The sequence below is a fragment of the Aegilops tauschii genome, chromosome 5 (assembly GCF_002575655.3).
Source record: "Aegilops tauschii subsp. strangulata cultivar AL8/78 chromosome 5, Aet v6.0, whole genome shotgun sequence".
In the NCBI taxonomy this organism is placed as follows: Eukaryota; Viridiplantae; Streptophyta; class Magnoliopsida; order Poales; family Poaceae; genus Aegilops; species Aegilops tauschii.
The window spans coordinates 326,214,036-326,224,756 of record NC_053039.3 but is presented as its reverse complement, the minus strand read 5'-3'; the positions used below and the strand labels follow the sequence as shown (position 1 = coordinate 326,224,756).

At 42.9% G+C, this 10,721-nt stretch overlaps 1 protein-coding gene across 1 annotated transcript; it reads left to right on the top strand.

The window, feature by feature from the left end:
• The first annotated feature begins 7,601 nt into the window (after positions 1 to 7,601).
• Positions 7,602 to 10,328, top strand: LOC109747120 (succinate dehydrogenase subunit 7, mitochondrial). Its single transcript, XM_020306205.2, has 3 exons — positions 7,602 to 7,888; positions 8,928 to 9,030; positions 10,003 to 10,328. Exons 1-3 carry the CDS (start codon positions 7,772 to 7,774, stop codon positions 10,044 to 10,046), a joined length of 264 nt encoding a protein of 87 aa, XP_020161794.1. The 5' UTR covers positions 7,602 to 7,771; the 3' UTR covers positions 10,047 to 10,328.
• The last annotated feature ends 393 nt before the right edge of the window (positions 10,329 to 10,721 follow it).

Below are 10,721 nucleotides of genomic sequence, written 5' to 3'. Positions count from 1 at the left end.
TATTTTTGTTTTTTTTGTGATAAAGATGCAAAGTAAAGAAAACAAAATAAAAACGGCAAAAGAAATAGCTTGTTGTCGGGAGATTAATATGATGGAAAATAGACCCGGGGGCCATAGGTTTCACTAGTGGCTTCTCTCATGAGCATAAGTATTTTACGGTGGGTGAACGAATTACTGTTGAGCAATTGACAGAATTGAGCATAGTTATGAGAATATCTAGGTATGATCATGTATATAGGCATCACATCTGAGACAAGTAGACCGACTCCTGCCTGCATCTACTACTATTACTCCACTCATCGACCGCTATCCAGCATGCATCTAGAGTATTAAGTCCATAAAAACAGAGTAACGCCTTAAGCAAGATGACATGATGTAGAGGGGTAAATTCATGCAATATGATAAAAACCCCATCTTGTTATCCTCGATGGCAACAATACAATACGTGCCTTGATGCCCCTACTGTCACTGGGAAAGGACACCGCAAGATTGAACCCAAAGCTAAGCACTTCTCCCATTGCAAGAAAGATCAATCTAGTAGGCCAAACCAAACTGATAATTCGAAGAGACTTGCAAAGATAACCAATCATACATAAAAGAATTCAGAGAAGATTCAAATATTGTTCATAGATAAACTTGATCATAAACCCACAATTCATCGGTCTCAACAAACACACCGCAAAAAGAAGATTACATCGAATAGATCTCCACGAGAGAGGGGGAGAACATTGTATTGAGATCCAAAAAGAGAGAAGAAGCCATCTAGCTAATAACTATGGACCCGAAGATCTGAGGTAAACTACTCACACTTCATCGGAGGGGCTATGGTGATGATGTAGAAGCCCTTCGTGATGGATGCCTCCTCCGGCGGAGCTCCGGAACAGGCCCCAAGATGGGATCTCGTGGGTACAGAAGGTTGCGGCAGTGGAATTAGGTTTTTGGCTCCGTATCTGATCGTTTGGGGGTACGTAGGTATATATAGGAGGAAGGAGTACGTCGGTGGAGCAACAGGGGGCCCACGAGGGTGGAGGGCGCGCCCTGGGGGGTAGGCGCGCCCCCCTACCTCGTGGCCTCCTCTTTTGTTTCTTGACGTAGGGTCCAAGTCTCTTGGATCATATTCTTCCTAAAAATCACGCTCCCGAAGGTTTCATCCCGTTTGGACTCTGTTTGATATTCCTTTTCTACGAAACTCTGAAATAGGCAAAAAACAACAATTCTGGGCTGGGCCTCCGGTTAATAGGTTAGTCCCAAAAATAATATAAAAGTGAATAATAAAGCCCAATAATGTCCAAAACAGTAGATAATATAGCATGGAGCAATCAAAAATTATAGATACGTTGGAGACGTATCACACGCCAAGTATTTCCTGAAGCCTCTCCAACTGTGAACAACCCTGAGTCTGAAGCCAACGCGGCTGAAGATATTCCGACTGCATCAACCGATGACCAAGAAGAACCAAGAGTTGAAGAAGTTCGTGTTGCCACACCCCCAACCTACCCTGAAGTTGTTCTCGAGGAGAACGTGTCCGACCCTCCAGCTACTCAAGTGGAGGTTAACAACATTGAGGTGACCACCAACACCAACACTGAAGCCAATGACGTTGTCATGGTTGAAGCTAATGTGGCGCTAGAAGTCAATGTGGTGCCCGAAGTGATAGCACCTGCAGTCAATACTACACCTGATGCAAATCTGCAGCCTGAAGTCACTGCCACTGCTCCTGTACCACCTCCCAGGCCACATACTATCGAGCAAGCATACAATTATGGTCAGCTGGTCACTGTCAGATGGCCTATTCTGGTTCCTCCACCTGCTACTGGTCCGCAATTTGATTACCATGTCGAGCACAGGCCTCAGGTCCAGAAGCCTAAGCCAAGACTGCCCAGGTTTCCAGGTACTGCCACTTCACCAGGGTCCTTCAATGCCAATGGCTTCATTGTGCACAACACCTTCTTTGATAGCGCCAAGAACCCCTATTCCAAGCCAAGGATTTCATCAGATCGGTTCTGGAGCTATCAGCAACACAGTTATTATTCTTGTGTTCTTTATGACCAAGGGCGCATCTTCCCTCATATGCGTCTTGACTGTGAAGCCATTGCTGGACTGCCATGCCTTGAAGAAGCCCTTGACTGCTTCCGTGATGTTGGATTGCTGAATTTTGTGACTGATAAGGAGCATTGGAATGAAGAGCTTCTGCTGCAATTCTATGCCACCCTCCACATTCGAGGCTACAACAGGGATCCAAAGACATGGGTCCTTGAGTGGATGACGGGCAACGTACACCATGAAGCTAAAGCTTTTGACATTATTGAGCTTACTGGTCTGCCCACTCCAGGTGAACTGTATGAACCTGGTTGTCAGCTTCACCGCAATGCCTTGGAGAGCATCTTTCAGAAGCCAGAGCCCAACATGAGCCAAATGCTGAGCATGATGAAGCCTCTGCCACATGACGCTGATTACCCAAAGGAGTTCTTTGTTGAAGACCTAGAGTATCTACCCCACACTATTTATCATATCATCAGGCGAACTCTATGGCCTGTCAAAGGACATTCTTCTGCAGCAAAACTTGAAGGAGCAACGAAGACTTTGGTCTTTTATATCTTCAATGGCGTCAGCTTCAATGCTCAAGACTTCTTTATCAGGCAGTTGGCTGCATCAGGCTCTAATCTATTTGGACTGAAGTTCTACGCTCCATGGGTTATGCGCCTCATCAAGCTTCATTCAGCTGTCAACTATCAGCCCTCTGCTCGCAACCATCTGATCTTTCTGCCAGAGGTTGATATGTCAGTTGAAGCCATATACCCCGAGCCTGCCAAGGAGTCTGTTTATCTTCACAATGCTGATCACCAAAGCTTCACACATCCCAAGATGATGCTACCTCACCACCTCCAACTTCAGCGTGTATCGACACTGCACCAAGTTCTTCTGCACCGCCAAACCCCGACGCCGACCCTGCAACTTCTCCTACTCCTTCTGGGAACGAGTAGAGGCTCTATGTCTTCAAACCTTTTTGGTCCTTACTGACAAAAGGGGGAGAACCATATGTGTTGATAGTCTTCAAGCGGGTCCATATGGGCGGTTGCTTTACATTTTGCTCAGTGTTTACAACTCCCGCTTTTGATACATTTGGTTCTTTGAGTTGTAACACTTAAACTTGATGGTCGTCTGCTACTTGTTTGCTATTCTGTGATGCGATGATAAATTCCGCATGTGCGATGATAAATCCCGCACGAAGTCATATTGCAGACGTCCATTTTTCATTATGCATGTCATTATCTTCATTATATCAAATCATGCATGATGAATTGTCTTCATAAGTTGAAGAGGATCTCCACAAGTACAACCTGCCATGTGCATTTGCATTCCAAAAGCAAATTACTTGTATGCACATCTTCAGGGGGAGCCTTTTGCTACTTATGAAGACAACACCTAAATCCTTTACAATTCCACATACTTTTATCCCCGTTGAAAACTTCAACCAGTTTGTCATCAATCACCAAAAAGGGGGAGATTGTAAGTGCATCTAGTGCCACCCCCAGTTGGTTTTGGAGTATTGACGACAAACCTGGTTGAGGGACTAATGTGTTTGTGAGAATTGCAGAATAACACAGGTAGTAGTCCCTTATTGATTCGGTTTACCTACCGGAGATGACCCCTAAAAATGTATGAAGACATTGACGACAATGGTGGTATGTGAAGATATTCACATTGAAGACTATGACAAGAGAAGACATTGCGTGAAGACTTTGGAGCGCGAAGACTTAGTTGTTTCGTTGTTTCCTTTTCTTCTTTGTTGAGTCATAGGAACCACCGTACTGTTAAGTGGGGTCCCAGTGAACAAAGTCAGAGTGACTGAAGTGATGCTCAACCAAAATCCTATGTCTTCGAGCGAAGACAATGAGAGCAAATCTTATCCAGAGTTGGATGAGTCAGCTTACTTGCAGCCCAAGTCAAGCTATCGCGTGTGTTTGAAATCTGATCGTTGGAACACGTGTCAGTTCCCTAGTGACCCAGGGTCATTTCGGACAAATCAGGTCGGGTTGCCTAGTGGCTATAAATAGCCCACCCCCTACACCATAAATTGGTGGCTGCTCAGAGTTAGTGCACGGCTTCTGTCGTTTGAGAGCAACCCACCTCCGAAGCTTTTGAGAGAGAGAAATCCTTGCGAGGACAAAGCCCAAACACCTAGAGCCAAAGAGTGTTAGGCATCACTGAAGTCTTTCTGTCTGCGTGACCTGAAGACTTGTTACACTTGAGGACTGTGAATCCTCCAGCCGGTTAGGCGTCGCGTTCTGAGCATCCAAGAGTCATTGTGGATCGCTGGTGAACGAAGTCTGTGAAGGTTTGGAAGTCTATCTTGAAGACTTACCAGAGTGATTGGGCGAGGACTGGGTGTCCTTAGCTCAAGGGGAATAAGGTGAAGACGTGGTCTTCTGAGTTGAATCTCAGCCTCCCTAACCAGACGTACAGTTGTCACAGCAACTGGAACTGGTCCAACAATTCTTGTGTCCTCACCAAGTGACTGGTTCTATCCTCTCCCTCTCTTTACTTACAGTTTGTCTTCGTGAAGTCATTGCCTGCTTGCACCACCTGTTTGACTTCACTGTGTGACTACTATCATTGTTTGGCTTCATACTATCTTCCATCCTGATCTTTACTACCTAGCTGCTATTAGTCTTCGTGCTTTCACTTCATTGCATACTTGACTATGGCTTGCTTAGTGTAGTCTACCTTCCGCTGCATATCAATAGGTTCATTTCTATTGTTTGTCTTCGAAACTCTCATGTTTTGAAGACTTCCATAAAAATCGCCTATTCACCCCCCCTTTAGTCGATAACTAGCACTTACACCGTGGGGGTCGCTTCTCCTTCTTCTCTTTATGCTAGACCTTTATTATGCACTAGGGGAAGAAGGAGTAGCGACTATCATCGACGGTCGAAACGGTGAGGGAGTGTCCACCATATATGAGAGAAGAAGAATGCCGACTGTTGTCGTGGGAGTCACTTCTCCTTCTTTTCCTTGTGCTAGATATTTGTAATGCACTAGAGAAAGGAGGAGTAGCGACCATCACCGACGGTCGCAATATCAGAGAGGGAGTGCCGACTGTTTAGGAAGGAAGACTCGACAGACGTAAAGTCAAACCGTTGCATATTGAGTAATAGTGATCTGTGTGCTGAGTTTCCTGGTAGTTGCCTTCGATCAATTTTCAATTAATGTTTCAACTATGAACATAGGAAATGTCTGACGACGAAAAGGAATTCGGTATGTGTGAATACTGCGAAGACGAACGCGGCCTGTGCGACAGGCCTCACCTAGTTGGTGGTAGGCGCTTCAGCATCAAGCTGGATGAGACCTTCGAAGTGGATACAGTAAGTCACAACGACAAGTCTTTGTTTGTAATTAAGCACGACTTCTGCTTCTTTTGCTTCAACTTAAAATTTTAATTTTTTACTATTCTACTAGCGTATCCCCTGCTATGCAAGAATTTATGTCTTGGATAAGATTGGTGTCAGTCCTATGGAAAGTATGGAGCTAAAGAGAGTTCACTTGAGGACCGAGCATGGTTATACTTTTGCGGTAACATTATATAATGCAGACACCTACACCTATTTTGAATGCAAAAATTGAAGAGCACTATGCAAGGCTTATGCATTTGAGCCTGATATGCTTATCACCTTTGATATTCGTCCGGAAGATGATATTGAAGGTAATATCGACATCTGGGTCGATGTGCAGACGCCTCCAGTTTTACCATTATGCGAGTTTCTCAACTATATTTATTAAGTAATTTATATTGTTTATTCAAAAATAGTTGGCAACTAATTTCTATTGACACCTTATTTCCATTCAAGCAAACCTGTCCGGCGCTTGGTAGACAACACCTACTACTGTCCCGGGGTTGAACTAAACTGCGAGGAGATAGGTCATTATGTTTCATGGCTTGAGGATCTTGATACTGTCAAGACAAGTTATTTTTCTGGACTTCGAGATATTAGTACTCAAAAAGTGCGACCACTAGTGTGCGTACTGAACTACGGTCACATCTATTTAGGAAAGATGGTAAGATTTTTGCTATTTGTCCTCAGTGCATCTTTTGCATGCATTATTTTTTAAGCTAAACTTCATTGCTAAGTATGTTACTATGATGTTCTTCAACAGGGACTCCCGATGATAGTTGTGCCTCATTGGATCGAGGCTAAAGGTCGCATGAAAATGGTTAGCTTACGGCCAAGACATCCTACATTGCACATGAGTGCATTCAGGATTTCTCGAAGCAAGCAAGTCTTAATAGTCAAAGACTAGAGAAAAATTATGAAGGATGGCAGCAGAGAAGTACTAGGGGCAGCAATCAGAAGCGCAACCCACAATTAGGAGACAGGTTCATCTGCATGCTCCAATATGATGAAGCAAGAGTACTACACATGTTCTATGCTATTTTACCTGAGAGAGAGAGCAGCAAGAGTGATTAGCTAGCTAGAATGAGTTTGAAGATGATGATGTGCTACAATATGATTATGATGATTAAATAGCTAGTGTTGGTGGTAATGACTATGATGGTTATTATTAGCTAGTGTTGGTGGTGATTAGATAGCTACACTATGACTATGATGATTAAATAGTGTTGGTGGTAATGACTATGATGATTATTAGCTAGTGTTGTTGGTGATGATATGATGCAAGAGTTTGTATATCAATATGATGATGATGTTGATCATGATTATCATGATGATTTGTTATTATGATCATGATTAGTTATTATATCATAGGTGAAAGGAACGCGGATTAGATTCATGCGGATGGATCAAAAGTGACCAAAAGTTGAATTAGTAGGATCGTCGTCCTAATTCAACTTTTGATTCATCTAAATGAATCTAATCCATGTTTATTCATCACAATGATATATTAATTCATCATCGACACAATGATATAACAACCTCTTAATTAATATTGTATCAAAATTTATATAACGGCGTATAAAAACACTAAAAAAATGGTAGCGCGGGGCATGAAAAATACTATTACTAGTTAGATTAGCAACAACGCTTGTATGAAAAGCACTACTGCTAAGTAGTTATAACAGTAGCGTGGGTAGGAACGCGCTACTGCTAAGTGTTAGTTGTAGCGCCGTATCAGTAGCGCGGTACCCCGCGCTACTGATAGCCATAGACCCGCGCTACTGCTAAATTTTTCCCTAGTAGTGTATTGGGTTTAAACAAGTTTGCTCTGTCGAGACGGATGCCTAGAAACGGCAACGAGCTTTGCTCACAGCGCACCGTCGGGGAATGCAGAAGGAAGAAGACTTCGGCTCTCCCAGGAATTTGGATGTATCGTTTTTGTTTTCTGTAAGGATGTGTTTGTAAGGACATGTGATGTCTAATACTATATTAATATATGACATAGACATTTCCATAAATAAATCCCTGAAACCAACCTAGAATAATTGCCCAAATTATGATAAAGCTACCCCTGAATTGGTTTTGTGGTCCTATCCTGTTAGTTTCATTATTTTTTTCTCTCACAAAAAAAAAGATCCATTTTCTTCTTCTTTTTTTCGCAAGGAGGAGTTTCATTCTTTCTTTGTTCAAAGGGTGATTGCGAGGAAAAACTGCGATAGCCAGGCCCAGGCCCTTTCACGAAAACGCGCATCTACACCGGGGCCAAATCGAGAAAACAGCGCAGCTCTGCCCTTTGGCCCGTCTCCAATCTCTCTCCACCTTCGCCGTTCTCCTCGAGCCGCCGTGTGCCCCCCATCTCTCCCCCCTCTGCCTCCGCCATGGCCCAGCACGGCTTCCTCTCCTCCCTCCGCTCCCACCTCCGGTCCCCGCCGCCGCCGTCTCACATCCAGCCCCGCCGCGGGTACCACGTCGAGCTCGGCGCACGCGAGAAAGCGGTCAGCCCTCTCCTCCCCTGCAGTTCTCTTTTCGCCTGTCGATTCGATCGCTAGATTGTATGATTTTACTCTTCGTCGTTGCGATTCCTCTGTTCGGAGGCGCAGATCGCCACTGTGGTTCTGATCTGCGCGCGACCTCGAAACGCATCGATTCGATCTGACTTGGAACTGGTGAGATGTTGTGATTACCGATTAGGGAATTTTCCTTACTGCACGTGATGGGTGATAGTATTCAGCTTTATTCAGAGTGATCGGCGTCAAGTTCAGGTGCCGTGTGGGGACTGGATTTTTCTAGTTAGGTTTACGAACTGCAGTGGCGGTACTTAATGATGGTGCTTACTATAATCCTTATAAGAGATCTGCAACTGACGTTTATGCATACTAGCTGCGCAATGCGTGTTGTAATGCACAGGAAAGATATACAAATATGTGCCTTATGTTTAGTTGAATGGTGCAGAAGTCATCTTGTCCTATCATATCCTTGTCCGCACAGAGGTGCGCCATATATCCTCAGAATCGATCAGTGTAATGCCGTTGTTTGCTGATCTTCAGGGTTTTGTATCGCTGCCACAGTGTTTTGTGTCACTGTAGTTTAGTGCTTCTGACGTTTTAGGTAACTAAAGGTTTCTATCTTGAATTCTAGGATGGTGCATTTTGGTGATTGCTTTATTTTGCGTTAACAGAATAATCGCCTTTCTGCAACTGCGAAGTTTAGTTATTTTATATTATTGGTAGTCTCCTTGCAGAAACGGTATTTTTATATGTAGCACTGGCATACATGATCTATTGCCTTGTGCTTTTTTTGGGCAATTCAGTTGGTGCCGAGGTTCTCATATAAGCATCTTATTTCTTTGTTGCAAACTGCGCTTTATGTAAAGTCTAGTTGTACAATCAAGATTCCATGCAGTTACTGTTATCAGATTTGATACGAAAAGCCTGCAACTCTACAAGTCGCAACTTGCAAAGTAGTGTTTAGTTTATTGCTTTTACATTGTGCTAGTTTCTTGTTAGCATGGTTTTGACTCTTCATCACTTGCAGCTTTTAGAGGAAGATGTTGCTTTGAAGAGGTTCAAATCATACAAGAACAGTGTGAAACGGGTCTCGAAAATCGGGAATGTTCTCACTCTCGTTGTCTTTGCTGGTATGTTATCATACTTTTGGATCTTTAAGACCACTTCTTATTCTTGTGTATTAGTCTTCTCTCTTTAAGGATTGCATTGTGCAATAATTAGTGATACAGTTTGTAATTGGATGTTGTTATATGCCTGTTATCATGTTAGTTGTGTCTTCATTTTATGATATAGGCATTTAGTTGGCGTGGGTAGTATCTCTCTACTTTCTAAACTAAGTTTGTAGTTGGGTTCGATAATGTAAGGGAAATGGTAGTATGCTTCACTGGTTAGTTTCTGTGTAGTAAAGTTGGCAACTCCGTATGGTAGCTATTTTTTCCATATGAATTCTGGCAACCCATCCCTCTGTTATTCATGACACTCTAGCTTATTTTCTGTCTGGAGTACTTATACTGACCATGGAGTGTATTATACAGCATTATTTCTTGAGTGCTGAGTTGCCATTTGAAAATAACTCATAACTTTTCGTCTCTTTGTTTCAGTTGCACGATGAATTCTTGTAACTAACAATTGCAATTATGTAACTTCGAAGATGATATGTGTTTTTAAAAACACATTTTCCTTGAATCTCTGGTTCTTGGTATTGCTGCTAGTCGCCTCACCATGGCCGTAGTAACCGACCGTCTGAAAACTGAAGTTACTTATTCATCTCACCAATTTTCAGGGCATGCTTTGTCCTGAAGCATGCAGTAGGTCCGAATACAGTTGCCTTTTTCATACTGGCAAAATGCATGTGATCCTTTTAGTTTAGAAACATGTTGTGCATTTCAGTAGGAATTTCTCAACTTCTGAAGAGAAATCTTGTGTAGCACACAGGCTGCTACGTATACTTAGTAGACCTTTTCCGGCATAGAGCAAATATCGTAATGTGTGCTTTATTTCATTGGCCTTGTAGGTTGTGGTAGCACCTGTTGTTGCATCTGATTATGGGTGATTCACTTCGCAGTTACGCTGACTACCGTCTGTTATGTTTTATTCTGCAGCCTGCAGCTACGAGGTCGTTGCACTGGCAACAAGCACCCAATGAAGTAAAGTGCAATCGGTGTGAGCCCCTTAGATCTTCCAGAAAGTGATTCATCTCATAAACTGGCATTATATCAGTACTCGTTTTGAGCGTCCTGTCGATCTTATATCATGTAAAATAAAAACAAACTAGGTTGGCCTTATTTGCGAGTCACTTTCTAGTTTTATTGCCTATTTGTTACCTGTACACAAATCCCGAGGAGTCGATCTGCTATTGGAGGATGTTTCAATAAACTGTTGACCTCGGATCTTTGATTGGCTTGATGTCTGATCACTTCTTTATGCATCCGTTTGTGCCGTCTGGTGTCTATGGGTTTGTGCGTCTGAGCAGCGATGAGAGTAAAAAGGCTCTACGTGCTAATTCATTCACTGAGAGACATTTTTCAATAGAACGCATTTTTTTATGTTAGCTACACTACCTCTTTTCTTAAATATAAGACGGTTTGGCAGTTTAATTTGAACAGAGGTAGTAATATATAAAGTGAATTGTAAGTTTTGTTGGGAAAATAATACTTCAGCCTGGATCACATAACTTGAGTTAAGTGTTTTTTCTATAGCTTACTATTGTTGCTGCCCGGTAAAGATTAAGCTTGAGTTCAAGGTTTTTTTAGGAAGGTTGTCATGGCTAGCTTTATTGATTAAACACTGATACATTGTCCACGAGCTTGCTGAGGCTCGT